General features: G+C 48.0%; 1 protein-coding gene across 2 annotated transcripts in view; it reads right to left on the bottom strand.

Annotated features, from left to right (window-relative positions):
* Positions 1 to 4,141: 4,141 nt before the first annotated feature.
* CCR6 (C-C motif chemokine receptor 6) overlaps positions 4,142 to 18,134 on the bottom strand; it is a 69,002-nt gene continuing 55,009 nt past the window's right edge. For both annotated transcript variants that reach the window (XM_029049624.1, XM_029049626.1), the window contains exons 2-3: positions 10,158 to 10,277; positions 4,142 to 6,050 (exon numbers count right to left, since the gene is read on the bottom strand). In XM_029049624.1, the coding sequence (XP_028905457.1) occupies positions 4,923 to 6,050; positions 10,158 to 10,166 (1,137 nt within the window). In that variant the 5' untranslated portion in view covers positions 10,167 to 10,277 and the 3' untranslated portion in view covers positions 4,142 to 4,922. The remainder of the gene's footprint in view (positions 6,051 to 10,157; positions 10,278 to 18,134) is intronic.

The following is an 18,134-nucleotide window of genomic DNA, read 5'->3' on the forward strand; positions in this document are numbered from 1 at the left end:
TCCGTCACTTAGCAGCTGTGTGACTTGGGGCAAATCGCTGAACGTCTCCGTGCCTCAGTTACTCCGCGTGTAAAAGGAAGCAGCGTGGCGCAGTGGAAAGAGCCCGGGCTGGGGAGTCAGAGGTCATGGGTTCGACTCCCAGCTCTGCCGCTTGGCAGCTGTGTGACTGTGGGCGAGTCACTTCACTGGGCCTCAGTTACCTCATCTGGAAAATGGGGATTAACTGGGAGCCTCACGTGGGACGACCTGATTACCCTGTATCTCCCCCAGCGCTTAGAACAATGCTCTGCGCATAGTAAGCGCTTAACAAATACCAACATTATTATTATTATTATTATCAAGCGTGTGGGGGGCGGTGGAGGGGAAGAGGGGGTGTTGTTTCCGGGCGGCGAACGCCAGGGGGCGCTGGCGCGGCGGGGCGGAGTTCCGGACCAAACGGAGCCAGGCCCCGGCCGTTGCCACCAGGGGGCGCCCTGCACGGAGGCCCAACGGGTGGAGAGGGGGTTTTCAGTCAATCGTGATTTATTGAACGCCTCCTGTGTGCAGGGCACTGTCCTAAACGCTTGGGCGGAGTGCAAGGCAAGGGTGACTCAGTGGCAAGAGCACGAGCTCCGCCGTGTGACTCTGGGCAAGTCACTTGACTTCTCGGTGCCTCCGTTCCCTCACCTGAAAAATAATAATAATAATGTTGGTCTTTGTTAAGTGCCTACTATGTGCAGGGCACTGTTCTAAGCGCTGGGGTAGACACAGGGCAGTCAGGTTGTCCCACATCGGGCTCACAGTCTTCATCCCCATTTTACAGATGAGGTCACTGAGGCACAGAGAAGTGAAGTGACTCACCCACAGTCACACCGCTGACAAGTGGCAGAGCTGGGATTCGAACTCATGACCTCTGGCTCCAAAGCCCGTGTTCTTTCCACTGAGCCACGCTGCTTCTCCTCTTCTGGAACATGGGGATGAATAATAATGTTGGTATTGGATAAGCGCTTACTACGTGCGCAGCACTGTTCTAAGCGCTGGGGGGAGATACAGGGTCATCAGGTCGTCCCACGTGAGGCTCCCAGTTAATCCCCATTTTACAGATGAGGGAACTGAGGCCCAGAGAAGTGAAGTGACTTGCCCACAGTCACACAGCTGCCAAGAGGCAGAGCGGGGAGTCGAACCCATGACCTCTGACTCCTAAGCCCAGCTTCTTTCCACTGAGCCACGCTGCTTCTGAAGACCGGGAGCCTCACGTGGGACAATCCGATTATCCCGTATCTACCCCGGCGCTTAGAACAGTGCTCTGCACATAGTAAGTGCTTAACACATACCAACATTATTATTATTAGTCTATCCACCAAGCCATGCGGCTTGGCATGGCTTAACAAATACCTACATTATTATTATTATTAATCCAACATTAAACGGTCACATTCCCTGCCCACGAGTTTACATTCTAGAGACTGGGGACCGGTGGGTGGCACTGAGGATAATTTATTCATTCAATCGAATTTACTGAGCGTTTACTGTGTGCAGAGCCCTGTACTGAGTGCTTTAATGAGGGAATAAGCGCTTTAATGAGGGAGAGTTGTTAATAATAATAATAATAACGGAGACCCACTGTCTTGGGCCTTTCCTCAGGCCCGAGTTTTGAGGTGTGGGATGCTGTGTCCCCTAGCAGAGTTGACTGAATCACCCGCTCCCTGATCGAACCACCGCACTTACCGTGTTCCGTGCACTGTTCTAAGTGCCGAGACAGAAATTAATCCGTTTGGACGCAGTCCCTTTCCCACGTAGGGTTCTCACTCTGAATCCCCATTTTGCAGATGGGGGAACTGAAGCCCAGAGAAGTTGTGACTTAATAATAATTCTGTTATTTGTTAAGCGCTTACTATGTTGCCAGGCGCCGTACCAAGCGCTGGAGGGGATACGAGCAAATCGGGTTGGACGCAGTCCCCGTCCACTGGGGCTCACATCCTCAATCCCCATTTTACAGAAGAGGGAACTGAGGCACAGAGAAGGGAAGGTCCCACGGCAGACACGCGGCAGTGCCGGGATTACACGTGGGGTTATGGCTGGGAGCCAGTTCAGGGGTACAAACCAGCTCACCCAGCAGGGAATTTACCCCTCATCCAGCCAAATATGGGCTCTCCAGCCCTCGTCTTCCTCGCCGCCAACTTCTCGCCCACATCCCGCCTCTGGTTCCCTCTTTACAGACTCTCCTTTTCTCACTCTCCCCTCCTTCAAAGCCTCAGGGAAGGCATATCCCCTCCAAGAGGCCTTCCCTGCCTAAGCCCTCCTTTCCTCTTCTCCCACTCCCTTCTGCCTTGTCCTGACTTGCTCCCTTTATTCAGCCCCCCTCCCGGCCCCACAGCCCTTATGTACGGATCTGTCATTTATTTATATTAATATCTGTCTCCCCTTCTAGCATGTAGGCTCACAGGGGGCAGGCAGTGTGTCTGTTGGGTTTCTCTCGTACTTTCCCAACTCATCAGAACAGTGCATCCCACCCACTGGATGCTCGCTTAAAAACCACTGCTATGACTCTTCGTACAACATAATTCCTGCTGCTGCTACTAGCGTTTGGCCTCTCCTACCTCACCTCACCTCTCCTCTCCCACTCGGCTCCTCCTCACCGGGCCTCCATCTCGCCCGTCTCGCCGCCGACCCCTCGCCCACGTCCTGCCTCTGGCCTGGAACACCCTCCTCTCTCAGATCCCACGGACAATTCCTCTCCCCGCCCCCCCCCCCGGCTTCAAAGCCTTTTTGAGGGCACATCTCCTCCAAGAAGCCTTCCCCGACTACGCCGCCCCCCCTTTCCTCTTCTCCTTCCGCGTCTCCCTGACTTGCTCCCTTCGTTCATCTCCCCTCCCAGCCACGTACCTATCTGTAATTTCATTTATTCATATTAATGTCCATCTCTTCCCCTGAAATACTAGCTCATTGTGGGCAGGGAATGTGATTGGTTATTGTTGAATTGTACTCTTGCAAGCGCTTAGTACAGTGCCCTGCACACAGTAAGCGCCCAATAAATACAAATGAATGAGCAGCATTGCGTTTGATCCCTAGTGTGTGAGGAGCACTATCCTAGATTCCTCTAGTCTCAGGAGTTTTACACTAGGAATTTACTGGGAGGAGAGAAGTGTGTGAGCGCCCCGACAGCGAGAGGAACCCTGTATTAGATTCCTACAGTGGGCGGGGATAACACAGTTGGCTGTTACTTTGTGAGGAGTCCTGCGCCGTCCTTCTACGGCGTAGGGACACTGCACTGGACCCGCACTGTGTAAAGTGAAACCCACTGCACTCCGTTAGTTTGAAGAGCACTAAACTGGACATTTTCTACATGAAGAGGCAGCATAGTGCCCTGGATGGAGCTCGGGCCTGGGATTCGGAAGGTCACGGGTTTTAATTCCGGCTCCGCCACTTTGCTGGGTGAATTTGGGCAAGTCACTTGACTTCTCTGTGCCTCAGTTACCCCACATGTAAAATGGGGACTGAGACTGTGGGCCCCATGTGGGACAGGGACTGTGTCCAACTCGATTTGATCGTACCCACCCCTGCATTTAGTACGGTGCCTGGTACCTAGTAAGCGTTTAAGAAATACCATAATTCTTCTTCTTCTTATCATCAAGAGCACCTCCCAGGTCCGGAAAGAGTTTTATAAGAATGTGAATCGTGAAGAGTTTTCTGGTTCATCATTTCTGTACTTAGCCGGCCTCCTCTTAGGAAGAATAGAAGTCATAAAATGAAAGAATTCACCTTTGGTTTAACCTTCTCTCCCAGAGGGAGGGAACGACTCTCCTTTTAAGGTGTAACTTGTCCCTCCTGAGACCAGCAACTAGCCGCCGCTTAAGCTGCTTAACGCAGCAACGGCTTCCACGATCCATGTGGATAGGTTTCCATATCCCGAAGGAATATCTGTGTCATTTTCCAAGGGTTGTATGCACTCGTGGTAGGCATGGTGACAGAACGAGATAGCTTTGCGGGGATTCTAGTGATTCGGGGAAAAAGCTCTGTGCATTCGGGAACGTGGTCATTCACTCTCTAGTTACTGTACTCCCTTTGACAGTTACGTGCATATTTAAAGACTCTCCATTTTCTAGTGCAAACCATTTCCTTGTATTCTAATCGAATATGCATACTCAGCTGAAAGCACCCGTTAAAATGCTATTATACTTTATTGTTTTCATGCACATGTGAAGACAAGAAAAGAATAATAAAGTATACACTTAATGAAAACCTCTTCTCATGACACTTATTTCCTTGATTGTGCACCTACATTTACATGCAATTTTAAATCGCCTAAACAGCAGAGAAATAGTTCGTCAAACTCAAATATTGATCTAATCTTTGACTCAGGCTAAAGCTATCGAGAGGGAAGAGTCCACCAAGCAATTCTGATGCCTCCATATTCATGGCAAGTTTTGGCGCTCGTAAAATATTCAGTACCAGCCAAATAGATTTTCTATTTCTTTCATTTATAATTCACAAGAAACAGAAGCTGATTGTAAATGGCCCCGGAGAAGTATTCGACGTAGCAGGGGGCGGAAAATGGACCATTCTACATTTTTGGGGGCAACCATCTATTTCTATTTGCAACTTATTCCTCCGTGGCAGTTCTTCAACCAATGCAGATAGACATTCTCGGTTGCCCGAGAACTTTTTTTTTTTCCCAGTTTTTTTGATTCCTGGCTAGCTCCGGTGAAATGTCTGATGGGGAGAAGGGTGAAACTGTCAGTTAAAATGAAGCTGGAAGTTTATCTGAGGGTGGAACCGATTCTGTCTTATCTCCCATTGTCACAAATACTCAGGAGTAAAGCTATGATAGGTCTTCCCGACCCCTACATCACAGCAGCTGATTCCATCTCCAAGAGCAAAATGGGCGTATAGCCTGATGAGGGTGTTTCTGAACGATGCCAGTTATCCCCCTCCACGAGGCGTCACATAGTAAAAGATGACGGGTTATCGCTCTCGGCGATTTCGCTCGTCTGTCTAGAAATACAGGTATCTGAGTATTTTCGGGGACAGGAGGGGGTCCCCGGTTTGTGCTTCCTGTCCACACACCACAGATCCTTCATGATCTTCATAAAGTAGTTGCGAAAATTCTGCCCGATGAAGGCGTACAGAACAGGGTTGAGGCAACTGTGCAGAAAAGCCAGAACTTGAGTGATATTCCTCGCGTAGGCTCTTTGCTGTTCGCTCTTGCAAGTCCTGTTCAACTTGCCCAAATTGATGGCATTGATGAGGAGAACCATATTATAGGGCACTTGGAAAATTAAGAAGATGACCACCACCACAATGATCACCCGGATCACCTTACGTCTCTTTGAATTCTGGGCTTTGACTAAGGCTTTGACGATGAACGTGTAGCAGAAGATCATGAACAGCAGTGGAATAAAGAAGCCGAACAGAAGCTGCAGGCCTAAAATGAGCAGTTTCCAGGTGATGGCCTCCGAGACTACCTGGTATTTTGGTTCACAGATGTATTTTCCTTGCATTTGGTACTTTTGGCTGACTATGAAAGTGGCACTGGAGATTAAGATGGAAAACATCCAGACCACCGAACAGATGACTTTACTGTAGGCCAAAGTTCTCATCCTGAACTTGAATGATTTGGCTCGCAGTCTGAAGGACTTGGTGGCCTGCACGATAGCGATGTACCTGTCCATGCTAATGCAGGCCAGGAAGAGCATACCACAGTTAAAGTTGATGGCGTAGATGCCCGAAGTCAATTTGCAGATGAAGTTGTCGAAGATCCACGATTCCGTGGCGTGATTCACGGCCCAGAAGGGCAGAGTGAGGACAAACAATATGTCGGTGATGGCCATGTTGAGGAGGTACACGTCGGTCATGGATTTCCCTTTCTTGTAGAAAGCGAAGGTTACGACTACCAAGACGTTACCTACTAGGCCAAAGATACTTATCAGAGAGTACGCGACGGGGAGGAATGTCTTTGTGAAATTTCGCACTTCCTGCATCGAACACGGTAAGGCATCCTCGTAATCCAGAGTGCTCGTGGCTTCCGTATAATCTGAATACTCTTCAAAGATGCTCAAATTCACTTGTCCCTGGGAAAAAAAAAAGTGAAACTTCACAAAGGATAGTTGACTGACACACTCGAGAAGCCTCTAGCTATTAGTGAGACCCCAGATGAACAACCATCCACACCTGGGCAAAATATACCGTGAGACGCGAGGAAAATCGGCATGGCCTAGTGGAAGGAGTAGTGGCCTGGAAGTCAAAGGACCTAGATTCTAATCCCACCTCTGCCGGTTGACCGGTGCGTGACCTGCTTTGTGGGAGAGTCAGGGTGACGTAGAAGTGAGTGGGAGAAGAGGAAAGGGGGGCTTAGGGAAGACCTCTGAGGGGAGGGGAGCCTTTAATAAGGCTTTGAAGTAGGGGGGTGTATTGAGCAGTTTGTTTGATGCGGAGTAGTTGGGCAACCACTGGTGGTTCTTGAAGAGAAGGGAAACATGGCCTGAGTGTTTCTGTAGAAAAATGATCTGGGCAGCCTAGTGAAGTATGGACTGGAGTGGGGAGAGACAGGAGGCTGGGAGGTCAGCGAGGAGGCTGATACGGTAATCAAGGTGGGATCAGATAAGCGATTGGATTAATGCGGTAGGAGTTTGGATGGAGAGAAAAGGGTGGATTTTAGCGATGCTGTGAAGGTGGGACTGACAGGATTAGTGATTGAATAGGTGGGTTGAATGAGAGGAAAGAATTAAGGATAATACAGAGGTTGCAGGCTTGAGAGACAGGAAAGCTGGGGATGCCATCTACAGCGATGGGAAAGTCAGGGGGAGGACAGGGTTCGGGTGGGAAGATAAGTTGTGTTTTAGACCTTTGAGATTTGAGATGATGGGAGGACATCGAAGTAATAATAATAATAATAATGTTGGTATTGGTTAAGCGCTTACTATGTGCCGAGCACTGTTCTAAGCGCTGGGGTGGACACAGGGGAATCAGGATGTCCCACGTGGGGCTCACAGTCTTAATCCCCATTTTACAGATGAGGTAACTGAGGCACAGAGAAGTTAAGTGACTTGCCCACAGTCACACAGCTAAGTGGCAGAGCTGGGATTCGAACTCATGACCTCTGACTCCAAAGCCCATGCCCTTTCCACTGAGCCACGCTGCTTCTCTAGAAGCAGAGATGTCTGGAAAGCAGAAGGAGATGAGAGACTGCAGAGAGGGAGAGAGATCAGCAATGAAGATGTAGCTTTGGGTGTCATCCACTTAGAAATGGTCGTTGAAGTCATGGGAGCAAGTGGGTTCCAAGGGAGTGGGTGTAGGTGGAGAATAGAAGAGGACCCAGAACTGAACCTTGAGGGACGCCCACACCCTCACAGCCCCTCAGAGATTCAAACCGAGATGCCTTTAGGGAGAGTTTAGGGAGAGCGTCTGGTCTTCCTTTTGGTGACCTTCTGAGGTCACCAGGCAGATGCCTGGGCAGGGAGGACCCCAGATCCGAGGGTCCCGTTCAGTTTAGAGGCGTTTCTGGACCTAAAATGGCTCCCCCACGCTCATCAGACCCTGAGCGAGGGCTCAGAGACCTGCACTTCTAGGGTTCCTCGAATCAGGAGGGAAGGGCAGCACCCAGGGCGGAGTCCTTGGGAGGACTAGAAAGAAGGAGCCTCCTGGTCTCGTTCCCATCCTGACTAACATGGGCCCAGGGCTGCTTAAAGCCACCCGGCAGGTTCAGAGGTACAAATCAGTTCACCCAGCATTCATTTATTAAGCGCTTCCTGTGTTCAGAGCACTGTATTAAGTGCTTGGTAAAGTGCAAAAAGACAATAAACAGGGACATTCCCTGCCCACAGTGAGCTCATAGTTAGCCCTTATCCCCAGCCAATTTTGGCAACCTACATCTCATTTCTCTTGCCGCTGTCCTCTCGCGTCTGGCCTGGAACGCACTCCCTCCTCATATCCGGCAGACAATTAGTCTCCCCACCTTCAAAGCCTTCCTGAACGCACAGCTCCTTCAAGAGGCCTTCCTTGACTAAGTCTTCCTTTCCTCTTCTCCTACTCCCTTTGGCCTTGTCCTGACCTGCTGTCTGTATTCATTCCCCCTCCCAGCCCCACAGCATTTATGTACATATCCACAATGTATATATTAATGTCTGTCTCCCCCTCTAGACTGTAAGCTCGTTGTGGGCGGGGTGTCTGTTTATTGTTGCACTTCCAACCTCTTCCAACCGCTTAGTACAGTGTTCCGCACACAGTAAGCGCTCGATAAATACGATTCAGTACCTGACTAATGGTCAGAAGGAGGAATGAAAGTCACATGCTGAAAGGGATCATTGTGCTGATTTTGTGGACAAGGAGCGATCTGACGTGTTGGGGAAATATGTAGATTCCGTTTATCCACTCCATCCCTGAACCCCCCAAAATAATAGTGGTATTTGTTTAGTGCTTACCATGTGATAAGCATGGTACTAAGTCTTGCGGGAGGTATAAGATGATGAGATATGATACGGCCCCTGCCCCATGTGGGGCTCACAGCCTAAGTAAGACCCAGGGAACAATCAATTAATCAATCAGTCAGATTTATTGAGCCCTTACTGAGTGCCGAGCCCTGTACTGTGCGTTCGGGAGAGTACAATATATCATTCCCTGCCCACAGTGAACTTAAGAGTTTAGAGGGGAACGGGTATTGAGTTCCCCCTCCACAGATGAGGAAACTGAGGCTAAGATAAGGTAATTGTCTTCCCAATAGCATGCACCAGGCAAGAGGAAGGGAATCAGAACTCACGTACCCTGACTCGCAAGTGGGTATTCTTGCACTCGACTTCACTCTTTCTCTCTAACTGGGAGTTGCCTGTGGTTTTCTTCCTTTCCAAGTTTCCGCTTTTTACAGTGTGTTCTCTTTATTTTGGCTGAGGGCCATCCATATGGAGAAGGCGTGCTGGTGGCCTGTCTTGATTCACATCCAGCCAGCCTTGGCCCACCTTCTCCCTCTCGATCCCACCCCTTCGCCTAGACAAGGTCTTGGGTCGTTAATAATAGTGATGATGATGATGATAATAGTATTAAGGGCTTACTGTGTCAAGTACTGTTCTCAGGTACAAGTTTAGCAGGTTGGACACAGTCCTTGTCCCATATCGGGCTCCCTGTCTCAATCCCCGTTTTACAAATTAGGCACAGATAAGTGACTTGCCCAAGGTCATTCAGCGGACACATTGCAGAGCCAGGATTAGAACCCGAGTCCTTCTGATTCCCAGGCCTGTGCTCTATCCACTGGGGTAATTGGATGAAATTCCTCCAACACGCTCTTATCACTTGACAGTAACTCTTAATGAAACTTCAAACATGTTTGGTTTCAGTCAAGGGGTTGTGTTGTGAATGGCATCCTATGAGATGGCCAGCTCAGACAATTCATCTGCCACAAGCAACAGATTCATATCGTTGGGTGGCAAATTTGCCTTAGGCCAAACTCCACTGTGAGCAGGAAATATGTCCTTTAAACTGTAGCCACCCAAATGCTTAGCACAGTCCTTTTCACATTGCAAGTGCTCAATAAATACAATTGAATGATTAATTTGGGAAGTGACCACTGAGGCTCATGATCTCATGAAAACACTGCAGGCTGGGGAATCAGGGGGTCTGGGTTCTAAGCCCGGCTCGGCCACCTGTCAGCCGAATGATCCTGGACAAGTCACTTCACTTCTCCGTGCCTCAGCTTCCTCATCTGTAAAATGAGGAATTAATGTTTGTGCTGCCTTGCAGTTAGTCTGTGAGTCCCACGTGTTGGACAGAGGGTGTCTATTCCAGTATCTATTCCCGGGCTGACTTCGATACTAGTAAAAGCTTATTAATATTACCATCACTTTAGCTCTACTAGAACTGCTGAAGAGAGCCCAGAGGCTGGAAACAGGACTCTGTCCACCTTGGACCAGGGGAATGTGTTCCTTACGGGCTGGGAATGGGTCTTCCACTGCTGTTGCATGCCTTCTCCCCAATACTTAGTACAGTGCTCTACCCATAGTAAGCCCTCAATAATACCATTGACTAAGTACTCAGTGAGCATGATTGATTGATTAATTAAAAGATGGGGGGAAGTAAACTTTGAACTTGAAATTCCTGACTTTTGCTTGTGGAGCCACTTAATCTGGCCCTGGAGTGCCAGGATACAAAAAAAAAAAAAGTCCTCTCAAAGACATTCCTCAGAGTCTTACCATATTCATTTTGGCAATTAACCTTAATTAAGTAAGCGAACGGTAGAGGAAAATGTATAGACTGGTCAGCGATGCTATCTCTGGATCCCCTGACGAGAAGCTGAAATAGCGGAGAGGGATCTAAGGAGCAAAATAAAGAAAAACATTGTAAATGAAGGAAATCACAGGGGGGAAAATACTCAGAAACGAAAGGGTATATTTTTAGGTGAAAATTTCCAAACTATTTCTTAGGCTACATGTTATCAGGCAGGCCTATGTGACTCCTCCTGTGCAGTGCACGATGACTGCAAGTGGTTGGGGAATGGAAGCTTCTGGTTTTGGAAGCAAAAAATTGCTGTAGGATGGAAAGGTCTCTGTACTAGACCCACCCCACCTCTTAGCTGGGGGATATTATTGGCCAATTACGTTTCCAAAGACAAAGGAGGAGGAGGAAAGCACAGGCCCGTGAGTCAGCGAACCTGCTTTCCAGTCCCGGCTCTACCGTTTGCCTGCTAGGTGACCCTGGGCAAGTCACTTTATTTTTCCTTGCCTCAGTTTCATCTTCTATCAGATAGGACTAAAATATCGGTTCTGCCTCTTCCTCAGACTGTGAGCTCCTTGTGGGGCAGGGACTGTGTCTGATCGGCATATTCGGTATCTACCCCAGTGCTTGGGAGAGTGTTTGACACCTAGTGAGCACTTCCCAAATATCACAATTATTATCGTCATTATTATTACTATTCGAAGAGGAGGAAGAGGCAAGTTGCAAAAGCCAGAATCAGAGAAACTGTTAAAATGGTGATGGTGCTTTATATTGTTCTAACACTGCTCCCTTCAGCAGCTACTTGTCTTGCCTCTTGCTCCCGAAGGCATGGGATTCCCCAGCGGGCCGGGATCGGGATTGCCCAAGTGAAGCCCTTCAGGCCACAACTCTGCAGATTATGCACTACAGGTATATCCCTCCCAGAAACATCCCCTGAAGTCTGGCCTTGCCTAATTCTTCCCTTCTGCACCATTCCCTGGACATGTTTATACGCTCTCAGGATATCAGCACATTCTTTTTGGAGTTTGCCTCCTAGATTATCTAATATGCCCAAACTACACATGTCCAAAACAGAGCTCCTTATCTTCCCAGAAGTTTCCCATCAGTGTAGGCAATATCGCCATCCTTCTTAGCTCCCAACACCATAACCTTGGCATTATCTTCCACTCATTTTATGCAGCCCCCATATTCACTATCACCAAATCCTGTCAATTTTACCTTCACAATGTTGCTAAAATCCGCCCTTTCCTCACCACCCACACTGCTAGTGTGCTGATCCAAGTAAGCCCTTGGCCTATCCTGCTTTGATTACCATATCAGCCTCCTCGCTCACCTCCCCGCCTCCTGTCTCTCCCCACCCTGGTCCTTCCGGGGCATGCTGCTGCCCAGATCATTTTTCTTAAAAGAAAAAAGAAGTTCAGTCCGTGTCTCCCCACCCCTCAGAAACCTCCAGTGGTTGCCTATCCACCTCCCCATCAAACAAAAACTCCTTACCACTGGCTTGAAAGCACACCATCGGCTCTCTCCCTCCTACCTTACCTCGGTCATCTCCCACAACAGTCTAGTCTGCATAGTTGGCTCCTCTAGCACCAGCTTGTTCACTGGGCCCTGATTTCATCTATCTCGCTGCCGACCCCTTTCCCCCATCCTCCTTCTCGCCTCAAACTCTCTTCCCCTGTATGTATAACGGACCACCACTCTCCCCCCCCTTCAAAGACTTACGAAAATGACATCTTCCCCAGAAGCCCTTCCCCAATTAAACCTTCCTTTCCCCAACTCCCTCTCTCTTCTGTGTCATCTAGAAACACATAGTACCCTTTGACCTCTTGGTATTCAACCCAACCTCAGCCCTACATCATTTATGTGCATATCTGTAATTTACTTATGGATATTAGTGTACCTTCACCTCAGTGTGGTCAGGAAATGTGTCTACCAACTCTGCCCTACTGGATTTCTTCAAGCTCTTAGGACAGTGCTCTGCATATGTAAGTGCTCAGTAAGTACCACTGTTTGATGTCCTTCTCAGGATAATGTGTGGTATGATGGACACATATTAGCAATAATAATAATATTGGTTAAACATCTTCAGTGGGCCAAACTGAAGCTATACTAGACACTGTGTGATTTACTAGGCATTCTGTGACCTTGGGCAAGTCACTTCTCTGGGCTTCAGTCACCTCATCTGGAAAATGGGGATTAAGACTGTGAGCCCCACGTGGGACAACCTGACTGCCTTGTGTCTACCCCAGGGATTAGAGCAGTGCTTAGTGCATAGTAAGTACTTAGGTACCATGGTGATTATTATTACTGGGATAGTTACAAGTTAATCAGATCAGATGCAGAGCTCACAGTCTAACAGGGACAACGAGTTTTCAATCCCCTTTCTACGGATGAGGAAACTGAGGCACAGAGAAGCGAAATGACTTTCCCAAGGCCACACAGCAGGCAAGTAGGGGATCCAGAACCCAGATTCCCCAACTCCCAGTCGAGTGCTCTTTCCACCTAGCCCCACTTCTTCTTCAAGTGGATGTTGGATGCTCAATCGTTCCCCAGTTGCGAGCCGGTCGATTCCTTTCCAAATCCTGCCAACTCTAGGGAACATCTCTCAGGTCTGCCCCCTTCCTTGACATCTCCCGGGTGGGTGGATTTAGGTCCTGCAATCTCCTCCTCTAGTAAAGAGTTAGAATGGCACAAAGGTTAGCATCCCATCGATTAATCCATCATTAGTACTTATTGAGTGCTTACTGTTACAAAGACCACGGGAGAGTATATTTCAACAAATGGTAGACATTTGTCCTGCCAGTCGAGGAACTTATAGTCTAGTTTCATCCCAGAGAAACTCGGTGTCTCTTCCCAAGGTCTCATAGTTTACTTTTCTTTTGTTTATAGTAGTTAAGTGCTCATTATGTGCCAGGCACCGAACTAAGAGTTCATTCAATTCATTCAGTAGTATTTATCGAGCGCTTACTGTATGTAGAGCACTGTACTAAGCGCTTAGAAAATACAATTCAGTAATCAAGAGAGGCAATCCCTGCCCACATAGGGCTTACAGTCTAGAAGGGGGGAGATGGATATCAAAACAAGTTAAGAGGCATCAGTGTAAATCAATAGACTTATAGACATATACGTAAGTGTTGTGAGTCCGGGCACAGTAAAGGACCACCCACGACAAAGCCCAGGACTGCAGTGAGCCCGTGACATCAAAATATTGCTTGTTGCCAATATGGCTTCGGCAGGCAGACCCCGTGAGAAGAGTGGCCGGCGGCAGCTGTAGGTAACGTAAGTGAGCTAAGTGGAGCATCTTCAAGCAGGGAGGGCAGAATGAGGTAGATACGAGACAATCTGGGGCTCAGAGTCCAAAGTAGGAGTGAGTTCAGGTTTCAAATACCCATTTTGCAGGTGAGGGAACCGAGGCGCAGAGAAATGAAGTCATTTGTCTCAGGGTCCACAGCGGACGAGTGGCAGAACCGGGATTTGAACTCAGATCTTCTGACTCCCGAGCCCAGGCTCTTTCCACTAGACTATTCTGTTCTACTCTGTTTCTCCACTCCCTTTGACTCTCTGTGAAAAGTCCCTTCTCTTTGAAATTCTATCAGGCCTCATTTTTTGTCACCCAAAGTGAACTTTGTTCTCCTGTGACTCTGTTCCTTCCCAGTTGGCTGGTGTCTCTTTCACCTCTATACCCCGTAACCGAGGTTCTGCCAAGATTATTTTCTGCGTCCCCTGTTCTTCTCATTTAAAGTATTTTTTGCAGAGAGGCCATCCACTCCCATAGCAGCCTATTCCCCAGTCTCATTCTGAACTCCTGTCCTCTCATAAAAATTATGCTATTTGTTAAGCATTTACATGTGCCAGGCACTGTACTAAGCTCTGGGGTAGAGACAAGATGATCGGGTTGGACACAGTCCCTGTTCCACATAGGGCTCAGGATCTTAATCCCTATTACAGATGAGGGAACTGAGGCCCAGAGAAGTGAAGTGACTTGCCCAAGGTCACTGGCAAGTGATGGAGCCGGGATTACTCATTTTACTGTCAAATCCATCCCGACTCTGCCCCTCGTCAGCTGTGTGACTGTGGGCAAGTCACTTCACTTCTCTGTGCCTCAGTTCCCTCATCTGTAAGATGGGGATGAAGACTGTGAACCTCACGTGGGACAACCTCATTCCCCTGTCTCTCCCCCAGCGCTTAGAACAGTGCTCTGCATGTAGTAAGCGCTTAACAAATACATTATTATATGACCTTTTGTCTCCTGGACTTCTCCACTTGGATACCCTACTTGAATCTCAAACTCAGTGTGTCTAAAAGATGAATCTTCCCTCCTCAACCAACTCCTTCATCAGTCCACTAATACTCCATAAAACATTCATCTTCCCTGGCCCAGAATCCCACAACCTTTCTATCATCCTTGTCTCCGTGGCCCAGTAGATAAAGCACAGACCTCAGAGTCAAAAGGACCTGGGTTCTAATCCTGCTGACCTTGGGCAAGACACAGAGTCTTGGTGCTTAAGTTACCTCATCTGTAAAATGGGATTAAGGCTGTGAACTCTATGAGGTTCTGGGTCCAACCTGATTATCTTCTACCCAGCGCTTAGTATAGTGCCTGGCACATCGTAAGCGCTTAACAAACTCCACAATTATTATTATCCGTCACATTCATTCCACTGCTAAATCCTCCCCTTGATCTTGAATCAGCATGGCTTAGTGGATAGATAGTGCGCCTGGGAGTCAGAAGGACTTGCGTTCTAATTCTGTCTTTGCCACTTATCTGCTGTATGACCTTTGGTGAGTTATTTCACTTCTCAGTGCCTCAGTTACCGCGTCTGTAAAATGGGGGGTTAAGAGTGAGAGCCCCATGTGGGACAGGGATTGTGTCCAACCTGATTAATATCTAGCCCAGTGCTTAGAACAGTGCCAGGCATATACTAAGGACTTAACAAGTACTATTAGCGTGGCGCAGTGGAAACAGCACGGGCTTTGGAGTCAGGGCTCATGAGTTCGAATCCCAGCTCTGCCACTTGTCAGCTGTGTGACTGTGGGCGAGTCACTTAACTTCTCTGTGCCTCAGTTCCCTCATCTGTAAAATGGGGATTAAGACTGTGAGCCCCACGTGGGACAACCTGATTCCCCTGTGTTTGCCCCAGCGCTTAGAACAGTGCTCTGCACATAGTAAGCGCTTAACAAATACCAACATTATTATTATTACTATTATTATTGTTATTATTATGACCTGTCCCTTCCTCTTCACCGAAACAGCTACCGATCTAGGCCAAGCCCTTGTCATAGTGTGACTAGACTGTTATATCAGCCTCGTCCCTGGGTTCCTTATCTCCCTTTTAATCTATACTTCACACCGCTGAGCAGATCATCCTCTAAAAGCATTTCCTTGGCACGTGACGCGCCACTCTTCAAAACCCTCCATCGTCTTCCCATTTCCCTCCACATCCAACCGAGAGTCCTTACGGCCGAGTTACACCAACTCCTTCCACCCGACAGATGGGCGGGTTCTCTTCACCTGCCCCTCCCCGGCTCCCTCCCTTCATTCCTCCCTAAGCTAATTTCCTACCCGTTCCACTTCTCGATTCTCCTGCTTCTATTCTCCCGCGTCCCTCGTGCTGTCTTGCGAGCCTGGAACTTCTCCCTCCCCAGATCTGACACACCACGGCTCTCCACGTGTTGAATGTGTTGAACAACCCACCTCCTCCATTAAGCCTTTCCTATTTAATAATAACTGTGGTATTTAAGTGTCTACTGTGCGCTAAGCCCTGCATTAAGCTCTGGGGTAGATGCGGGACCATCAGGTCCCCCATGGGGCTCACAGAGTAAGTAGGAGCAGGAACAGGTATGAAATCCCCATTTTACAGATGAACTGAGACGCAGAGAAGTTAGGTTCATTCATTCATTGGATCGTATTTATTGAGCACTTAGTGTGGGCACTGTGCTAAATGCTTGGGAGAGACAACAACGAACAGGCACATTCCCTGCCCCCAGCGAGCTCACAGTCTAGACGGGGAGACAGACATTAATGTACATAAATAGGTGACTTGCCCAAGGTCACACAGCAGGTAAGTGGCAGAGCCAGAATTAGAACCCAGGAACTCTGACTCCCAGCCCTGGACTCTTTCCATTAGGTCACACAGCTTCACAACACTCAGAATCATTTCAACTAATGGGCATTTCCAGCTTTTCTATATTTTAATCTTTCCTCCCCAGTTGAGTATGTGTGTACATTCAATGGTACAAACAAAAGTCTGTTCTTTCTGATTACTCTGCTTGCAAACAGTTTATGTCTGACTCGCCCAGATAGAGCTTATCTGTGGGCAGGGAACATTCCTCTTGCTTCTTGCGTACTTTTTCGATTCTTAGTCCTGTGCACTGCCCCAGAGGGGTGCTCAATAAATATCACTGCCCCTCCAGCCAGAGAAGGAAATAGTTGCGTGAATAGTGAGTGTGTGCGTATGCGTGTGTTTTTTGTTTCCAGGCCTAGTCTCTCTCTCCGTCTCTCTGTCTCTCTGTCTCTGTATGGCTCTTTCCTGCTCCCTGTCTCTCCCTCCTTCCCTCTCGCCTTATTGATCTCTTCCTTGGTCTCCTTCCATTTTCTTCCCTTCTCTAGTGGCTTAGTGGAAAGAGCACGGGCTTGGGAGTCAGAGGACGTGGGTTCTGATCCCCGCTCTGCCACTTGTCTGCTGTGTGACCCTGGGCAAGCCACTTAACTTCTCTGTCCTTTAATGACCTCATCCGTAAAACGGGGATTAAGACGGTGAGCCCCACATGGGACAAGCTGATTACCTTGTATCTACCCCGGTGCTTAGAACAGTGTTTGGCACATAGTAAGTGCTTAACAAATGCCATAATTATTATCATTTCTGTCTTGCCTGCCTCTTAGCCTCTCGCCCCATAGAGACCACCTTCCAATCTACTCCAAATTCCCGATGATATGGTCTCCTTCCTTACTCCAGGATCTTTCTAACTTGTTCCCGGCCTGCTTCTTCCCATTCTTCCCGCTTCAACCGGGAGTGTCCACCAATCCTGCCACGAGCCTCCAACTGATTTTCCTTCATCGGCACCAGTCCAAGCCTTTGTCCATAGGTTTAAATGGTGTCACGTCCTGTAGCATCTCCACATTAGGCTGGGACCCTGAAAATTTGAATTGTGTCAACGTAGATCTATAGTGCTACCCAGTCCCTGTAGTCTTTTATGAAACATTGGCTGCTGATTATGAGGAAGGGGAATTCTACCGCCAGGGCTAGTTTTTGAGTATCATTTCCAATCACAGCAACGAAAAGATGATTATCATCTTGATTTTGCTTGCATGCCAGTGACAGTAATTGGAAACGAACCAGTTTACCCCAAACCACAAAAAGCACACACATTAAATCTCAGGAAATAGTGGTAATGTCATTTTGGCATCCATCTTACCACAGGTCACAAACAAATCATGGACCCATTTTCCTTAGCCCCGTAACTCGAAAAGTTTAAATTTAAAAGTTTAAAGTTTGAGACATCTACATTGGGAAACTGTATTTTTCTTCCAACTAGGAAAAGCATTCTTTGCTTCAGTCTAATAGGGGGACTTGGATCTGAAAGTGAGAAGTACCGTAAACTACTTCCGTAGGATATTATGTAAGTAGGCCATGCTGAAATACAACATTTACTCACATAAGTGCCTCACCTCTTGCGATAATATCTGTATCATTAAAACTAGTGGTGGACCTATTGGAGTCATATAAAAATTAATTATAGGCATAAAGGAGGAGAACACAAATGAGAAGAATAAAGGAGGACCCAAGAGAGTTCTCTTTTTTTACTTCTATTGTGTTCATCCAAGTCCTGCACGCGACAAGCCGCCATTGACTAAATTTCTCCCTCTGATGTGCTGCTGTATTCTCATGAATTGACTCCCCCTTACTTGCTTTGTTGTATTTCTGGTGCTTCTGCTCCTTTCCGGGAGCCCTTGG

This window comes from Ornithorhynchus anatinus, chromosome 21, assembly GCF_004115215.2.
Source record: "Ornithorhynchus anatinus isolate Pmale09 chromosome 21, mOrnAna1.pri.v4, whole genome shotgun sequence".
NCBI classification, from domain to species: Eukaryota; Metazoa; Chordata; class Mammalia; order Monotremata; family Ornithorhynchidae; genus Ornithorhynchus; species Ornithorhynchus anatinus.